We start from the raw sequence: 20180 nt of genomic DNA, 5'->3' as shown, positions 1-20180 counted from the left end.
CTAGGGAGATGAGCTATACCCAAGGTCTTCTGTGTCCCCCAAGGAAACTGGGCGAGAAAACTGCTTTTCATCAGCAAAGCTAGCAGAGTTTTATGCCATATTAGGTGGCAAATTAGAAAAATGGCACACATATGAGTAGAGAAAATGAGAGCATATAATACTGAAAAATTGTATACTAAAGATAAACATAAAAAATAGATGAAAAAATAAATAAAATCAAGCCAAATTCTTTATAAATATGGGGTGCATGCTTGGGGCTATTTTCACTCCATATTTACCCATAAATTGCTTGTTATAGTGTTAAATATTGTAAATTGAAAAAGTAGATTTCTGTTCAACCAAAGTGGACACAAAAACAAAAAGACACAACAAGCTGGGATATCCAGAGACAGAGCCAAAATACTGTCATAAATATGCACTACCTATAACCTGGATGAGTCAATGGGTGATCAGACTTGTTTGACTTTGTTGAGATACCTCGTTACATAAGAGTACCAGGTATTTCCTCCTTATACAACAAGTAATCCAATTCATGGACCATTGGCAAACCACTTGTTTAACAGATCAATGATAAGACAGGACTCACCCCAGTAGATGCTACGGGCAGTGGGTTGGCGGTGTACAGGCTTCTTTTGCCATCATACACTGGTCGACGGTCACCAAATATGGTGACCTTGAAATGCTGGACCATGGAATCAACAACCTCCCTGGTGAGAAAATAGAGTAAAAATAATGAGGAGAAAAATGAAATCAAATTCTCAGTTAACAGCCAAACAAGAAAAGTGCAATTATATAGAATATGAATTTACACTGAAGCCAGTCTGCTGTGCAGTCAGTTGGGAGCTCACGCTGAGGATGCATGGCACAGAATGAACCCCTTCCCGACATCCACAGTGCATGTATCTCTCAGGTCGGAAGGTAGTGTATGGAGTGGGCTCGGGAACTTAGTGTGTTACATATGTTGTGGGTGTTGGCAGTGTTATGCAGCTAGCGCCCACCTGCTGTGACCAGAATAGGTGATAAATCCAATTCCATTCACTTAACACTTCAGATACTGTGTTCAATATCAACTGCTGCATCTGAGCAGTTAGGCAGAGGGAGATGGCTACCTGTGTCCCCATGTGGAGTGGCAATTGATTGTCATGGCAGCTAAGAGCCTACGTAAAAGGGTTGTCTCACTTCAGCAAGTGGCATTTATTATGTACAGGAAGTTAATATAAGCCACTTACTAATGTATTGTGATTGTGCATATTGCTTTCTTTGCTGGCTGGATTCATTTTTCCATGGCATTATACACTGCTCGTTTCCGTGGCCACAACCCTCCAATCCAGCAGCAGTGGCCTTGCTTGCACACTATAGGAAAAAGTGCAAGCTTCTCTGAAGGCAGAGACCCCAGAAGCACACATATAGGCTTGTGTTTTTTTCTATAGTGTGCAAACATGGCCACCGCTGATGGGTTGCAGGGTGGTCGTAAACCATGGCTAAAAATTGTGTATAATGTGAAGGAAAAATAAATCTAACCCGCAAAGGAGGCTATATGAACAAACACAATCCATTAGTAAGTGCCTGGTATTAACTTTCTCTACATAGTAAATTCTTTATACACTGTAAAACAGAAGCATTACAGTATATAGTACAAGCAGTCATCACAGGTCCAGTCCCTGCGACAGGAATCATACTTACTTGATGTCTCAGACCAGGTCTATTAAACTATCCCATTATTTAAAACACATGCTGAGCATGGTAAAAAAGAATCCCCAAGAAGTGATGCCCTTTTTTTGGTCACTTTGCCTCCAAAAATAATAGAATAAAACAAAGGATGAAAAAAAGTTGCACGTACCCGAAAAGTGTATCAATAAAAACTACAGCAAGTCCTGCAAAAAAAAAAAAAAGACAAAAAAAACCTCACAGCTCATCTGACCAAAAAATAAAAGTTATGGGTGTGAAATATTGTGACTAGTGTTGAGCGAACTTGTGTTTTAAGTTCGGCGTCTAAAGTTCGAGATCAGGTTATCGAAGAATCGCGTTATGGATTCCGCTACCCCGGACCAAGTTATGGTCCGTGGTAGCGGAATCCATAACGCGATTCTTCGATAACCCGAACTTTAGACGCCGAACTTAAAACACAAGTTCGCTCAACACTAATTGTGACACAAAGCAATGTTTTTAAGAAAAAATAAAATGCATTTTTATTATGTAAAAGTAACAAATATAAAAAACATAAAAATTTGGTATCTCCATAATTGTACTGACCCGCAGAATAAAGTTATTATGTCATTCTTACCATGCTGTGAACACTAAAAATAATGGTAGAATTGTGTTTTTTCTCAAATTTTTGACCCACACAATATTTTGAAAGTTATACAATACATTGCAGGTACCACGTGGGTATGGTGGTATTAACAAAATACAACTTGTCCCACAAAAAACAAGCCCTCATATGGATATGACAGAAAAACATGAATGTTATAGTTTTTGAGATCTTGAGATGAAAAAAAAATTGCTGTACTTTGGGATTTTCTTGTACTGTTCTCAGCAGTGCACTGCACCTGTTGAAAGAGAGTCATACTCACCTACTCCCACTGATCCGTTCCGGCTCCCTGGCTCTGTTCAACAATTATCTGGTCTTCAGACAGATGGGATCACGTGTGCTGCTGGGTCACAAGCGACTTTTGGACACGCCACCACTGAAGCCAATGATTGGATGCAGTGACACATGTCATCTTCTAGTCCACGGCCTGAGAAACTTTACTGGCCACTTGGCCAGGGACCACAAGACTGCTGAATGTAGCCAGGGAGCTGGTACAGAGTGGAGGAGAGCAAGGTGAATATGATTTTCTAACCACATGTACAACAAGATGCTTGATACATATGATACAATAAAAAAAAAGTCCCAAAGGCTGGACAACCATTTTAATTACCAAACTAGGTTGCATCCTAAAGAGGTTAAAGGTCCCACTTCTTCTGGAAAGCCTCTTTTGATAAACACCCTAAATACCAGTACCTACCATAGTCTTAAGGGGTTCCTCAATCGGTGAAATGCATACTAGCTGTTTCTCAATAATGTACAGACACCTCTAGGTTTTTATACAACAGTATACAAACGTTTTGTGTATTAGATTACGTGCTGATATTAGCTGCAGTCCCTTTGTAGAAGTAGGTCCCCACTTCTTTCCAGTCAAAACATATAAAAAGGGGTTAAGGTCCGCGCTGCAATAAAGGAAAGCTTAGGGGTAACAAAAAAAAAGCTGGTTGCTTCCTCCAATCTTCTCCTTACCCTTCCTCCTTCGCAACTTCTTAGTCTCTGAACCAACGAGCAGTAGTGGGTATGCTTCTCGCGCTTGTCTGTGGTCCAGCCGTGCTGCTGCCCTGTCCCTTTGGCTTGATCTTGTGACTCCTGAGGCCTGTGATTGACTGCAGCGGTCCTGAAAGCAGCTACTTAGGACGCTCCTGTACAGTCACCTGACACTCCTTACAGCGTGATGACGCGAAGGTCTGCGTCTGACATCATCACACTGTAAGGAGTGGGGTTTAAATCCAATGTTGGGCTTGAATCCAATGCAATGCCAGTCGAAAAACATGACCATGAGGATTACCTGTTAACTCTACGGGGACACTTGTCTGGCTTAATGTCCACCTCATAGAGGTAGACGTCAATCTTTGGGATCTCCACTTGAAAGCAGTTGGCCAGCAGCTTGATGGGCTTCCCCATGGTGCCATAGCCAGGCCGTCTGGGCACCACAAAAAAGGGCTGCGCCCCCACGGGTCCTGCAACAGAAAAGCAAAGGGGTCATCTTAGAGAGGTGGTCTAGATTAAAAAAACACATTTGCAAACAACCTACTAGGAGATTCTGAAGGATTAGAGAGGGTTTCTTATTCAGGATTCTCATCAACTAGCAAAGTGGCATGGATCTGCACAAATGCTTCCGTTCAGATAATGCAACCGTCTGCATTATGTGTAACATAGCCAAAACACCATTGGAAGTCAATGGAGGATGGATCCGTTTTCTATTGTGTCATAGAAAACGAATCCGTCCTCATTGATTTGCATTGTGTGTCAGGACGGACCCGTTTGGCTCAGTTTCGTCAGACGGACATCAAAACGCTGCAAGCAGCATTATGGTGTCTGCCTCCAGAGCTATATGGAGACTGATCGGAGGCAAACTGATGCATTCTGAGCGGACCCTTTTCTATTTAGAATGCATTAGGGCAAAACTGATCCGTTTTGGACCGCTTGTGAGATCCCTTAAAACGGATCTCACAAACGGAAACCAAAACTACAGTGTGAAAGTAGCCTTAGCTTCTTTAAATCTGGAGGACACATCACATCCACATATAACATGGACCACCCATTCATTTCAATGAGAACTGTATAATTCTTAATTTCCCCTGCTGTGATGTTGTAAGGAAAACTTGTTGCCGAATTCTGTCACAGATTACGGCTGATCACTGGGACAGCAGCCAGGAGAATGAAAATGTCTAAAGTGGACAACCCCTTAAATGTCTCACTTAACTCAACAGACTTCACAGTCTGAACTTAAAGAGGACCTTTCACCGATCCTGACATTGTGAACTAAGTATACAGACATGGAGAGCGGCGCCCGGGGATCTCACTGCACTTACTATTATCCCTGGGCGCCGCTCCGTTCTCCTGCTATGCCCTCCGGTATCTTCGGTCACTAAGTTATGGTAGGCAGAGATTTCGGTCACTAAGTTATGGTAGACGGAGTCTGCCCTTGTTCTGCTGTAGCGCTGGCCAATCGCAGCGCAGAGCTCACAGACTGGGAGAAAGTAACCTCCCAGGCTGTGAGCTCTGCGATGCGATTGGCCAGCGCTACAGCAGAACAAGGGCAGACTCCGCCTACCATAACTTTGTGACCAGAGATACCGGAGGGCATAGCAGGAGAATGGAGCGGCGCCCAGGGATAATAGTAAGTGCAGTGAGATCCCCGGGCACCGCTCTCCATGTCTGTATACTTAGTTCACAATGTCAGGATCGGTGAAAGGTCCTCTTTAACAGTCTTGTATCCGTTAAATTATCAATAAGCATTAAAAGGGGATGTCTATCCTAGGAGTCCATAACCTCAATCGTTGGAACATGTACCAAATAAAAAAAATATAAGACCAAACACCCACACAACCTGCCACTCCTGCCCTGCTGTCCCATTCTGGCCCCTTCCAGTTCCTGGCGGACTGGAAGTGGCTTGATCCAGTGACTAATGCAACCAATTACTGGCCTCAGTGGTCACATTTGATAGAAAAGGACATCACCAGCAGTGACGTGCCATTCTAGCATATGTGACTACTGATGCCAGTGATTAGCCACAGTTGTCACATGACCAAGTAACTTCCAGTCTGGCAGGTACAGGGCAGCGGTGCAGGAATGGCAGGGCTGCAGACAGGGGAGTATTTTTTTTTTTTCATTTGGCTAAAGGTTCTAATCATTTGGGTTTTTTGCTCCTAGCCCAGACAACCCATTTAAACCATGTGCATCATCAGAAAATTACATTATTTAAAAGCTTTGATTAAAAGTATTTTTTTTACTATCGATTTTGTTTCTGTCTGTATTTCTTAATTGATCAATATTTTAAAATATTACAGTTTAAAGTATTACAGTACACAATACAAACGTATCCCCTATCCACAGGACAGGGATAATTACCCAATAGGTGGGGTTCCAAACAGCTGGACCGCCACCAATTACAAGAATGGGGATGTCCCCATATGAATTAAGCTCTGGTCTAGCATGCAAACTGCCACTCCATTCACTCTGTACAGGACTGCTGGAAATAACAGTACAGTGCTTGGTTATTTCTGGAAGACCCATAGAGAATGAATGGAGCAGCAGCGTGCATGCTCAACCTGCAGCTCCATTCATGTGAAGGAATAGCATTCTTGTTCTCGTGATTGGTGGGGACCCAGCAGTAAACCTCCAACGATCAGGTACTTAATCCCTAGCCTATAAATAGACCCAGCAGTGGACCTTCAACAATCAGGTAGTTCATCCCTATCCTATAAATAGACCCACCAGTGGGCCTCCAAAGATCAGGTAGTTCATCCCTATCCTATAAATAGACCCAGCAGTGGACCTCCAACGATCAGGGACAATCCCTAGCCTATAAATAGACCCAGCAGTGGACCTTCAACAATCAGGTAGTTCATCCCTATCCTATAGACCCACCAGTGGGCCTCCAAAGATCAGGTAGTTCATCCCTATCCTATAAATAGACCCAGAAGTGGACCTTCAACGATCAGGTAGTTCATCCCTATCCTATAAATAAACGCAGCAGTGGACCTTCAACGATCAGGTAGTTATAACCTATAGATACTGGACGAAGGCACACCAAACGAGCGTTGGGGTGGCGCCATCCTGGTATACACACGTATTCAGGCGAGTCTTGCTAACACAGCATTTTCTTGGACTTCTGGCTAATATTTGTGTGGGACATGTCTCTATATACTTTTTAGTGCCAGTATCCTTGATTTGATTTATGTTAATGACTTCTGCAGTTAGAAGATTCATCGGTTTATCCTTTTATGTATTTGTACCAATTTACCACTACCAACAACTTTTGTACATTATATATTTATTCATATATGTGATACACTTTCTGTTGTGTGTGTGTTTCTGGGATGGTGTTTTATTCTGCCACCTCCCCCCTTTTTAATGGCATAACTTTTTACATATTCATTTTTCAATAAAATATTATATTTTATATGGGTACTTTGTGAGCTCCATTTTTCATTTGTAAGAGCTTGTACCGGGTTACTTGCTTAAGTTGGCCCTCTATTTAGCCACAATATATATTGGTACACTAAGCTTTGGCAGTAGGGTCACTTTTGGTTGTTTTTTGTATTTACCTATAGATAGAGGATACGTTTGTTTTGTAGGAAAACCACTCATTAGAAGAGGGGGAAGTTTTTTTTGTACTGCAGGTGGCCTAGATAAAGTAGGTTAGTAACAATATACAATATATACAACGACAAAGCTCTGTATGCATCTTCCCTGTCAGTCCGTGGTCTCTGTGGTAGGGGGCTATACTCCATCAATTCCTTGGCACTATACTCGAAGACTTTTTCTGTCAATTAAACCCCAATAATTTCAGCAGCCATACAAAGTACAAAGATCTCCAACATGGCTGCCCCAAGAAAGTTTTCGAAAATAAAACTTTTAAAAATGACAAACGCTATAAAAGAACGACTGTGTTTTAGGTAAAAAACACTACACCTGCTCTTCTCAGTAAAGCATTGTTTCACACAGCAGAAATGAGCCGTTTGCCTCTCATGATACATTTCAACATGGCTGCTGCGAATCTCATTCTGAGTTGGATTGGGATCCAGAATCCCAATCATGCTTCATGTGTTCCTGAGAAAGGGGAAAATTGAGTAAATTACAAAATGATGAGAGTTGAAATGGCAGGAAGAACTCCTCCATCCAAATTATTTGCTAACAGATATTTATGACTCTACTCAAGTTGAACAGTTTGCCCAACCTGCTTTTTGTTCCTCTATAGTTATGGAGGATGACTTCGTTCTCAGGAACTTTATGGGATACCTGACAGTCAGGCCCTAATTGCCCCTGAATAAGATCCTGCTCCCTGCTCTGCTATCTATTACTGGAACCACTACTGATCAAACGTTAAAAAAATTCTATTTAAAGTAGCAGATGCAGTAGGTCCATTATTATTATGTTAAAGCAGAACAGGAAGGAGAGGTGTCATCTTCCCAAAACATGAAGACCCTACTCTCATCTAAATTGGCTCTTTTGAAAGCTATTAGTAGAGCTGTCTTTACTATAGGACATTCACAAATATCACAATAGCCCATTGGTTCACATCTGCAGGTATTTCCCCAAAATCTCATGAATACCCTAACCTGTAATCTGTTTGGTCCAGACTTTATTCACAGGGTCAAAATGAGATACAGGGCACACAAGCTGATCTTAAAAGTCCAGGTCAATAAAAATAAATAAAAAAAACAACCTTTAGATCAGAGGGACGCTCACAAAGGACCCAGGGGCAGACCCAAGCTTTTCAGGGCCAATTCCATAAATATCTCTCAGAACTGCATGATTGGAAAATAGGAACCTTAACAAAGCTGAATTCTTACATGTAGGCCTATTCAGGTAATCACAGAAGTATCCATTCTGCTTCGTCATTGCACAAACTTATGGGAGACATAAATGTGAAAAAAACTGCCTTACTCCAAAAATCATTTTCAGAAAAGATTCCCAAATCAGTATCTAGAAGTTTTAGAGCCTGCCCTTGTTCAATGGAAAATATCCAAAACAAACTGGACAAAAAAGGTCGGGATAAGTCACATTTTTTCAGTCCTTAAATCGGATGGATGTATCAGATGAGTGTTAAATGTAAAAGCATTAAACAAAATTCTATGCCAAGGAAGTTCTGTATGGAGGGTATGACACATTTAAGTTACCTCCTTCAGAAAGACGTGTATCTAATCAAGATAGATATAAAAAACATCTTCCATGCTAAATTTGTAGCTCAAAAACAAATATGTCTCTTCCAATTTAAATGGAGGGCTAGATTTCTCGTTGGAATGTCATGGTGTTTGTCCCTCCGATGTCCCTTACATCATCATGCACGGCTGTGGAGTCGGTAAGCCAAAGTGCCGACTCTGAACCCTGCATTTTATAACTCCTTCATAAATGGCCAATAAATAAAGAAATCTATGAATTCCTGGGAATGCAGAGAATAATGTGCAAATCTAAATGGGAATAAAAGAAACATGTAAAAAATAAAATAAAATCCACTGCGCATGGGAAGGCGGAATTCAATCCGCTACGCTAGCAGTCATGGTAACGAGGTAAACAAACATGCTAGTGGTGCATACTAGTACAAATTATGCGCAATACGATCTGCATATATTGCTAGAATGAGCAAAAGAACACGAGCAATTAGCTCATCTTGTCCACATCTGAAGGAGACCAGGGTGTTCCGGGGAACCCCAGATCCCTGGTATGAGGCGGGGGCAGTTCCCACTCCACTGTAGGATTGAAGACAAGGGCACGTTTTGTGTCATCGTCTCCAATCCAAAACATCCTTAAGTCTCTTCAGAGTAGATCAAAAGGTTATTGCCCAAAAAATTAACCCTGGGGGGACAGAAACCTCGCTGGTGATGGGAGACCTTTCCCTCAGATACCAGAGTAGGAGGTCAGCGGCCCAATTAAGTGTCGCCCCCCTCCCTCCCCTGTTGGGGAAATGTTGAACCAAATATGGAGAACAATGATTCGCAATTATTCACACAGTGTTAAAGGGGATAGGCAAACCACTATTATTAATGTGAAAACAATTAAAAACTAAAAACTTCAGAACAGATTTATTTGTAAAAACAGACAAAAATACACTGCTTAGATTTAATAGCAGCCACCCAAAACCTGAGGTCCTTACCCTTTAGTCAATTACTTAGGGTGAAGAAAATAGTGAAGAATGTGGTGGAAAAACAGGAGATGCTAATTGAGATAGGGACCAAATTCCTCAGGAGAGGTTACCCGAGAAAATTAGTCAGCACATGTATTAACAAGGCCAGTTCCTTATCTAGACACACTCTCTTGAAGGGTAACAAAGCCCAAAAATCTAAGTTGAATCCGATCCTTTTTGTGTCATATTACACACCTTTGAGTACCAAAATAGGCAATATCCTTTGGAAACATTGGCCTATTCTAGATAGTAACTTTAAACACATTAACAGAATTTAATGTACCACCTTTCAGAAATTTCAGAATTTCAATTTTTGGGCAAATTTTCCATTTTACTATTTTTTTCCCAGTTACAAAGCAAGGGTTAACAGCCAAACAAAACTCATTAATTATGGCCCTGATTCTGTAGTTTACAGAAACACCCCATATGTGGTCGTAAACCGCTGTACGGGCACACGGCAGGGCGCAGAAGGAAAGGAATGCCATACGGTTTTTGGAAGGCAGATTTTGCTAGACAGTTTTGTTGGACACCATGTCCCATTTGAAGCCCCCCGATGCACCCCTAGAGTAAAAACTCCAAAAAAGTGACCCCATTTTAGAAACTACGGGATAGGGTGGAAGTTTTGTTGGTACAAGTTTAGGGTACATATGATTTTTGGTTGCTCTATATTACACTTTTTGTGAGGCAAGGTAACAAGAAATAGCTTTTTTGGCACCGTTTTTTTTTTTGTTATTTACAACATTCATCTGACAGGTTAGATCATGTGGTATTTTTATAGAGCAGGTTGTCCCGCTGCGGCGTTACCTAATATGTATACAATTTTTTACACAATGATTTCATTTTTGAAACAAAAAAATATGTTTTAGTGTCTCCATAGTCTGAGAGCCATAGTTTTTTCAGTTTTTGGGTGAATATCTAAAGTAGGGTCTCATTTTTTGTGGGATGAGATGACGGTTTTATTGGCACTATTTTGGGGTGCATATGACTTTTTGATCGCTTGCTATTACACTTTTTGTGACATAAGATGACAAAAAATGGCTTTTTTTACACCGTTTTAATATTTTTTTTTTTACGGTGTTCACCTGAGGGGTTAGGTCATGTGATATTTTTATAGAGCCGGTCGATACGGACGCGGCGATACCTAATATGTATACTTTTTTTTTTATTTATGCAAGTTTTACACAATGATTTTATTTTTGAAACAAAAAAAATCATGTTTTAGTGTTTCCATAGTCTAAGAGCCATACTTTTTTCAGTTTTTGGGTCATTATCTTGGATAGGGTATGATTTTTGCGAGATGAGATGACGGTTTAATTGGCGCTATTTTGGGGTGCATATGACTTTTTGATCGCTTGCTATTACACTTTTTGTGATGTAAGGTGACAAAAAATTGTTTATTTAGCACAGTTTTTATTTTTTATGGTGTTCATCTGAGGGGTTAGTTCATATGATATTATTATAGAGCTGGTCGATACGGACGCGGCGATACCTAATATGTATACTTTTTTTTATTTATATAAGTTTTACACAATATTTTTGAAACAAAAAGAAAAATCATGTTATAGTGTCCCCATAGTTTTTTTTATTTTTTGGGCCATTGTCTCATGTAGGGGCTCTTTTTGCGGGATGAGGTGACGGTTTGATTGGTACTATTTCGGCGTACATGCGACTCTTTTGATCACTTTTATTACCTTTTTTGGGAAGTAAGGTGGGCAAAATTTCAATATGTGTAGTGTATATTTTTTTTATTCAGTGATAAATGTGTTTTTATTATCTTTACTTTTTTCACTTTTTTTTTATTTTTTGGACCCAGAACCACTTGGTTCTTGAAGATCCAGTGGGTCTGATGTCTGTATAATACAGTACAGTACAATATATATTGTACTGTACTGTATTTTACTTACACTGAACAGATCTATGCTTTTAGCATAGATCTGTTCAGCACCATGGACAGCAGGACGCCTGGGAACTTTCCCCGTCTGCCACAACTGAGCAGACGGGGAAGGGGAAGGAGGGGAGCTCCCTCCCTCTGTCCCCCCATCCGTCTGGGGGCTGCAAAGGCACAGCAGCCCCCCGATGTCAGAGGGGGGAGCTCCCTGACTTAACCCTTACCATACCGCGGTCCGTACGGAAAGGGTGAAACAGCTAAACGGCTGACATCGCAGCGATGTCAGCCGTTTAAACCAGAGTGTCAGCAATGTGCTGACACTCTGGTATACCACTGACCCACCAATGAAAATTCAGCAGGAGGCGGGCGGGGGATCGCGATCCCGCCTGCCGCACCGCCCGCCTCCCGCACTGCCCACAAACCGCCCCCCTGCACCTCGCCACATAAATGAATTCAGGGGTGCAGGGGGGGGGGTTAAAAAAATTAGATTTTGGCCATTTTTAGGTTTCTGATCACTGCGGTCAGGGACCGCAGGGATCAGAAACTACATAAAGCGCTGCAAACCGCAGGTCTGAATTGATCTGTGGTTTGCAGCGATCGCCGATATGGGGGGGGGGGGGTCACAGGACCCCCCCGGCATTTAGTCTGGGTGCCTGGCTGTGTGTAACAGCCGGTACTCAGCGCTGTCACCATGGTGACAGTTTAATGCCAGGATGAGTATACTCGTCCTGGAGCGCTAAGTACCGTTGCTCCAGGACGGGTATACTCAGTCCAGGGTCCTGAAGGGGTTAACAGTGATTTTCACAGAGACTGTCCCTTTAACAGTGACTTTTACAGTGCCCGCCCCTTTAACAGTGACTTTTACAGTGCCCGCCCCTTTAACAGTGACTTTCACAGTGACCGCCCCTTTAACAGTAATTTCACAGTGCCCACCACTTTAACAGGGACCTTTATAGCGCCCGCCCCTTTAATAACAGTGACCTCCACAGTGCCCACCCATTTAAGGAGTAAAGAAAAATGGCTGGGTTGTTATGAAAACCTGGAGTAAAACTGCGTTTATGGCAGTTGGGATTTGAAGAGAAAGACTGGCAGGCTTGTATTCGCTAATGTGGGTAATTTTTTGGGAATATCTCAGGAACGGTACGTCCTAGAGAGATGAGACTCTGTCTAAAACCTTCCAGGACACCTGATGTACCTGTGTGCCAAATTTGGTGAAGATCGGTCCAGTCGTTTAATCATGCATAAAGAACGTCCAGACAGACAGACTCTCACCGCCAGAACTCTGAGAAGTTCTGACAGACGTTCTTCAGTACCTCCTGTATGATGTTCTTGTGTTTTGGTTTCGCTTTGACATCTCTTCTCCCTCTCCCAGCTGTCATCTATTAGCAGTGATTGCCTCCCTTTATATCCACTCCCATACTGCCTCACTTTGCGGTTTATACTACTTCCTGGATTGTGCTCACTGCTAGAAGTTTGCTACTTCTGGTTCCTCAGATAAGTGTTTTCCTGTTGTGTTTTCCTGTTGGCTTGATTCTAGGTGACCCTGACTCCCTCCGTATTGAGTGCAGGGAGCCGGTGGTCGTGTCCCCTCACTATTAAAGGGTTTTCAGGTGTCACTCAGTCTAGGTACGTGGACATGCAACTTTCTATCACAGAGATCTTTGCATGGGAGAGCTCTAGGGCTTTAATAGGGCTCACCCTTTTGTTCCTTAGTTCGGGATCAAGTCAGTCGGATCTTTATTTGTTACTTCTTGTTTTCTGCAACACCATCCGTGACATTATAAACCGCCAAAACCGTCTTAAGCATGGATCCGCTTTGAGCCTTGAAGGACTGCATGCGGGCTCTTTCACTGGAGGTCGCAGAGCTCCATAAAACTATGTTTCAGTTTCAGGTGACCGGTTCTGCTTGCGTTCATGGAGTTTGTTCTGAGCCTAAGATCTCGCTTCCGGATACCTTCTCTGGGGGTAGTGAGAATTTTGTTCGTTTCAGAGAGGCTTGCAAACTCCATTTTTGCCTACTTCCCCATTCCTCTGGTGATGAGGAGCAGAGGGTGGGGATCATCATATCACTGCTCAGGGATAACGCTCAGTCTTGGACCTTTTTGCTGCCGGTGGGGGCACGGCCCCTCCGATCAGTGGATGAATTTTTTTGTAGCTCTGGGTCAGATATATGATGATCCGGATCGTATTGCTCTGGCTGAATCTAAACTGCGTCTTTTATGCCAGGGTAATCAGTCCGCAGAGATATACTGTTCAGAATTTCGGAGATGGGCAGCTGATACTGGCTGGAATGATGCTGCACTCCGAAGTCAATTTTGCCATGGTCTTTATGAGGGATTGAAAGATGCATTTGCCTTTCATGAGAGACCTACCTCCTTGGAGTCTGCCATGTCTCGGGCCGTTCGTATTGACAGGCGTCTTAGAGAGAGAGGAGAGATTACTCCTTCCTGTCATACTCAGTCCAAGGACAGTGGGATTGTCTCATTCAGTGCGCAAGGGTCCCAGTCTCTCTCAATCCCCTCTGAGCAGGAACCCATGCAGCTGGGTTTGCTTGCCTCTAACAACAGAGGATTCAGCTCTCAGAGGAGGGTTCGTTTCTGTTGTGGAGGTATAAATCATTTGGCAAATGTTTGTCCCTCTAGGAGATTCAAGGAGTTTTTTTGAGAGTAATAAAGAAACAAAAATAAAAAAGTCCTCTAAAAACTTTCCATCTGTTACAATTGGCAAGGTTGATGCAGAAATTGAAGTTTTTCCGCTTGCTTGTAGTTCATGTTTTGTCCTACCTGCCAGGGTGGCGCTAGAGAGCAAGAACATTGTGAGATTTTTGTAGATAGTGGAGCAGCTGTCAATCTCATTGATAATCAATTTGCTATAACACATGGTTTCCAGGTATGCACTTTGGGAAAGGTCATACCTGTTTTTGCTATTGATTCCGCTCCACTTTCTCAAAAATCGTTAAAGGGCATAGTTCACAATATCAGTTTGACTGTGGGTGATGCTCATGTTGAGGATGTGTCATGTTTCGTCCTAAGCGGGTTACCTACTCCTCTAGTGTTGGGGCTACCCTGGCTCACTAAACATAACCCCACCATTGATTGGCAAGCGAGGCAAATAAATGGTTGGAGTGACTTTTGCAGAGAGAATTGCCTCTCGGCGTCTCTTTCAGAGGTTTCTACTAAGACTGTACCATCTTTTCTCTCTGAATTTTCGGATGTGTTTTCAGAGAGTGGTGTCCAGGAGATGCCCCCTCACCGTGAGTACGATTGCCCTATTAATCTCATCCCAGGCGCCAAGCTGCCTAAATCTCGTTTATTCAATCTCTCCCAACCTGAAAGGGTCGCTATGCGTACTTATATCTCTGAGAGCCTGAGAAAGAGACACATACGACCCTCGAAGTCACCTGTTGCCGCTGTTTTTTGTTTTGTTTTTTTTAAGAAAAAAGATGGTTCTTTAAGACCATGTCTGGATTTCAGGGAGCTGAACAGTATCACAATTCGTGACCCTTATCTGCTTCCTCTGATCCCGGACCTGTTTAACCAGATGGTTGGGGCTAAAGTTTTTTCCAAGTTGGATTTAAGAGGGGCATACAACCTGGTCAGGGTCAGAGAAGGGGACGAATGGAAGACGGCCTTCAATACCCCTGAGGGCCATTTTGAGAATTTGGTTATGCCTTTTGGTTTGATGAATGCTCCAGCCATCTTCAAACATTTTGTGAACAGCATTTTTTATCATTTAATGGGGAAATTTGTACTAGTGTATCTAGATTACATTTAGATTTTTTCTCCTGATTTCAAAACTCATAGGGACCACCTACGTCAGGTCTTGCTCATTCTGCGGGAGAATAAATTTTACGCTAAACTGGAAAAATGTGTGTTTGCGGTTCCAGAAATTCAATTTCTGGGTTTTCTCCCCTCCGCTTCTGGTTTTCGCATGGACCCCAAGAAGGTCCGCGCTGTGCTTGATTGGGAGCTTCCTGAGAATCAGAAGGCGCTGATGCGCTTTTTGGGTTTTGCCAATTATTACAGGAAGTTCATTTTGAATTATTCCTCTGTTGTTAAGCCACTCACTGATAGGACTAGAAATGGGGTAGATTTTTCCTCCTGGTCGGTAGAGGCGCGTAAGGCCTTTTCTAGTATCAAAGAGAGTTTTGCTTCCGCTCGCATCTTGGTACAACCTGATGTCTCTCTGCCCTTCATTGTTGAGGTGGACGCTTCTGAGGTGGGTGTGGGTGCGGTCTTGTCTCAGGGTTCCTCTCCTGCCAAATGGCGTCCGTGCGCCTTTTTCTCGAAGAAACTCTCCTCCGCAGAGAGAAATTACGATGTGGGAGATAGGGAGTTGTTGGCTATCAAGTTAGCTTTTGAGGAATGGCGCCATTGGCTAGAGGGAGCCAGACACCCTATTACCGTGTTTACCGACCATAAGATTCTGGCCTACTTGGAGTCAGCCAAGCGTCTGAGCCTGAGACAGGCCAGATGGTCTTTGTTCTTTTCAAGGTTTAATTTTGTTGTCACGTTCCGCCCTGGGGTTAAGAATGTGAGGGCGGATGCCCTGTCAAGTTGTTTTCCAGGAGGGGGGAACTTTGAAGACCCGGGTCCCATTTTGGCTGAAGAGGTGGTGGTCTCTGCTCTTTATCCTGAATTGGAGGCAGAGGTTCAGGCAGCCCAGGCAGAGGCTCCTGATCTTTGTCCTCCGGGGAGGTTGTTTGTGCCTCTCGCTTTACGACACAAGGTTTTTAAGGAGCACCACGATACTGTCCTTGCTGGGCTGGGGGGTAGAGCCACAGTGGATCTCTTTGCTCGGAGATTCTGGTGGCCGGCGCTTCGTAAGTCGGTTGAGAGTTTTGTGGCAGCCTTCGAGACCTGCGCTCGTGCCAAAGTCCCTCATTCACGGCCATCAGGTCCTCTCCTCCCGTTACCCATTCCTTCCCGTCCTTGGACACATCTGTCCATGGACTTCATTACGGACCTGTCTCGTTCCTCGGGGAAGACTGTGATTCTGGTGGTGGTGGGCCGTTTTAGTAAAATGGCGCATTTCGTTCCTTTTCTTGGGTTGCCCAATGCTAAAACACTGGCGCAGGCATTTATTGATCACATTGTCAAATTGCATTGTATTCCTTTAGACATAGTCTCTGATAGGGGCACGCAGTTTGTTTCCAGATTCTGGAAGGCTTTCTGTTCTCGCTTAGGGGTTCGGTTGTCATTCTCTTTTGCTTTCCACACGCAGTCGAATGGCCAGACAGAGCGCGTCAATCAGAATCTGGAGACATATCTGCGCTGTTTTGTGGCGGAGAATCAGGAGGATTGGTGCTCTTTTTTGTCCCTTGCTGAGTTTGCTTTAAATAACCGTCGTCAGGAGTCCTCTGATAAGTCACCATTTTTTGGTGCATATGGGTTTCATCCGCAGTTTGGGACATTCTCTGGAGAGGGGTCTTTTGGTTTACCTGATGAGGAGAGATTCTCGTCATCTTTGTCATCTGTTTGGCAAAAGATTCAGGATAATCTAAAGAGCATGAGTGAGAGATATAAGCATGTGGCGGGTAAGAGACGTGTGCCTGGTCCGGACCTGAATGTTGGTGATCTGGTGTGGTTGTCTACTAAGAATATCAAATTGAAGGTTCCCTCCTGGAAGTTGGGTCCTAAGTTTATTGGGCCTTACAAAATCTTGTCCGTCATCAATCCCGTTGCCTACCGTCTTGATCTTCCTCAGACTTGGAAGATCCCTAATGTTTTTCACAAGTCCCTATTAAAACCTTATGTCCAACCCACTGTACCCTCCTCTTTGCCTCCGATTGTGGTTGATGGTAATCTTGAATTTCAGGTCTCTAGGATTGTGGACTCTTGTATTATCTGTGGTTCTCTTCAGTGCCTTGTTCATTGCGAGGGTTATGGTCCTGAGGAGAGGATGTGGGTTCCAGTGGCGGACATTAAGGCCACTCGTCTTATCAGGGCATTCCATAGGTCCCATCCTGAGATGGTGGACTCTGAGTCTCCGGAGTCCACTCGTAGAGGGAGGGGTACTGTCACCGCCAGATCTCTGAGTTCTGACAGACATTCTTTAGTACCTCCTGCATGATGTTCTTTTGTTTTGGTTTCGCTTTGACATCTCTTCTCAACTGTCATCTATTAGCAGTGATTGCATCCCTTTATATCCCCTCCCATACTGCCTCACTTTGCGGTTTATACTACTTCCTGGATTGTGCTCACTGCTAGAAGTTTGCTACTGCTGGTTCCTCAGATAAGTTTATCCCTTTATTTGTGTTTTCCTGTTGGCTTGATTCTAGGTGACCCTGACTCCCTCCGTATTAAGTGTAGGGAGCCGGTGGTCGTGTCCCCTCACTATTATAGGGTTTTCAGGTGTCACTCAGTCTAGGTACGTAGACATGCAACATTCTATCACAGAGATCTTTGCATGGGCTGAGCAGTCAAGGAGAGCTCTAGGGCTTTAATAGTGCTCACCCTTTTGTTCCTTAGTTTGGGATCAAGTCAGTCGGATCTTTATTTGTTACTTCTTGTTTTCTGCAACACCATCCGTGACACAGACAGACACTCTATATATATAAAAGAGACATAGACTCCTATAATGCGGGCTTGAAGGTTGGAGAGCGCAACATACCCTTGGCGCTCTTTTCCCCCCACCCGCAGCTTGTCCTGCGAGATATCGCGAGAATACATCTAGCTACGGCAGAGCGCGGTTTGCATTCCACCTATACACCGGATGTCGAGCGCAAATTCCGGTTGTGGCGGAGCGCATTTTGCTTTCCATAGAGCGGATGCGACGTCTTGCCACTTCCAGTTTCAGGATTAGAGGCACGAGTGTGCCGTTTCACACAGATGATGTTTGATCTCCCTAATTGGGTATTTATATATAACGGTATTTAATCAGCATATGTTACTTTGCACCTGCTACTGAGGAAGGGGAATTGTAGTTCCTGAAATGCATCAAGCCATACATTGTCTTAATAAAGTGATTGATTTGAAGCCTGAAAGTGTGCTGCCATCCATCACTGTGAATCTAGATGCAATCCTGAAGTGAGTGCACATATATTTATTGCTGCCTTATGCTACCATATATTTTTAAATATTCATATAACAATTTTATTAATAGTGGATTTCCTTGATCCATTGAGTACCTAATAACCTTTCTAGGGTTTACAGTACCATTGTTTATATTGAGGGATTTCAACCTCTCTGTGTGTCTACCTGTGGACTATTGTTCTCCTCACACATTCCATCAGCTTCTACCTATACCACCTTAAAACGCTTACACTTTTAGTACTTTTTTCGAATATTTTAGGAGTGGCACTCACCTTCTGCCTCCTTTTTCTGTGGGCAGAGACTGCCCGCTGGAGGAAATAACCACTCCCCCCAGGGAACATTATCTCTCCCCACTTTTCCGTAATGATCGATTTCTAAGTGTTCAGATATTCATCGAACACTGTTCTTTGAGCAGCCTTCCCTACTTCCTGCTTTTCCTCTATTTCATTTTCCCACCACTGTCGGCACCCCCTTCCATTCATTCCCTTTGGGAATTTTTTTGATCCCTGAAGGATTGGATTAACTTCCTTATTTATTTTTTTTTCTCTGTTTCTATTGTTGGCTTATATGACGCCATTCTGAATAGTCAGCTTCACAGCACATTACACATAAAAAAAAAAAAAAAAAACATCCACAACTATTGTACAATAAATCTGAACTAAAGAGTTTATTACAGTTCTCTCCGATTTCAGTTATTAAACTTTTAAAATAGTTTAAGTTTGGCTGTTTTTCTTTTTATTAGGGATGAGCGAATCGACTTCGGATGAAGTTGATTCGCATAAAACTTTGTTTCAATACTGTATTGGCTCCGATGAGCCGAAGTTATTACTTTGCGAACTCTCGCGAGATTTCAGAAATTGATTTATACTATAAAAAAAACATTTCCTGAATTCGGGTTCAGCTCCAAGGTACCACTGGGAACCGAACCAGAGTTTGGGAAATGTTTTTTTACAGTCCAAATCAATTTCTGAAGTTATTATGCAAAGTCTCGAGAGAGTTCGCAAAGTAATAACTTCGGCTCATCGGAGCTATAGCCTGCACCTAATTGCTGTTGCTAGATGGCTGTCCCTTTACCTTGAACAAAATCCATTTGCAGATCATAGATTTATACAGTGCTTAGCACTGCAGCATTGATCCATTGACTGCGTATACATAGATAGCTGTTAATCACTGAACAGACCGCAGGCATGACTACGATCAGAAGAATAGTGATTATAATGAATAAACTACAAGCAGTAGCGTAACTACCGGGGAAGCAGCTGCTTCGGGGCCAGGCGCCTGACAGCGTGTCAGTGAAGTTTAATCTTTTTTATTTATATGCAAATTACATTCCTAACGTGCCAAAGAGGTTGTCCCTCCGGCCGTTTGTGCCCAGCCACGCCCATTATCGCCAAGCCCACCACCGCCCCGCTGTTAATCATTCACTGCTGTCCTCGTCTTTTTTTTTTTTTCTAAGTGCGCCATAGTCTCGCGCATGCGCTGATGTTACTCACGTCCGGGCCCATGTGGTGTCCTGGCAGCAGCCTCAAGTAGTGAAATCACGCATGCGCCAGCTTTCTCCGCTTTCTGGCGCATGCGCGATTACATTACTTGAGGCTGCTGCCAAGACACCGCGCAGGCAAGCACGTGAGTATCATAAGCGCATGCACGAGACTACGGCGCACTTAGAAAAAAAAAAAAAAAAGACAAGGACAGCATTGAATAATTAATAGCGGGACGGCGCTGGGCTTGGCGATAATGGACGCAGCTGGGCACAAACGGCCGGCAGGGGGGCCCATACAAAAATTTGCTGTGGGGCCCAGGCACTTCTAGTTACGC

At 43.3% G+C, this 20180-nt stretch overlaps 1 protein-coding gene across 2 annotated transcripts in view; it reads right to left on the bottom strand.

The window, feature by feature from the left end:
* The window catches only part of LOC122932951 (protein argonaute-3), a 142156-nt gene that overhangs the window by 104826 nt on the left and 17150 nt on the right, over window positions 1–20180 (bottom strand). For both annotated transcript variants that reach the window (XM_044287642.1, XM_044287643.1), the window contains exons 2-3: window positions 3597–3768; window positions 587–707 (exon numbers count right to left, since the gene is read on the bottom strand). In XM_044287642.1, coding sequence (XP_044143577.1) covers window positions 587–707; window positions 3597–3768 — 293 coding nt within the window. The remainder of the gene's footprint in view (window positions 1–586; window positions 708–3596; window positions 3769–20180) is intronic.

Source organism: Bufo gargarizans, chromosome 3, assembly GCF_014858855.1.
Source record: "Bufo gargarizans isolate SCDJY-AF-19 chromosome 3, ASM1485885v1, whole genome shotgun sequence".
Classification (NCBI taxonomy): domain Eukaryota; kingdom Metazoa; phylum Chordata; class Amphibia; order Anura; family Bufonidae; genus Bufo; species Bufo gargarizans.
This window is presented reverse-complemented; position numbering and strand designations above follow the sequence as displayed.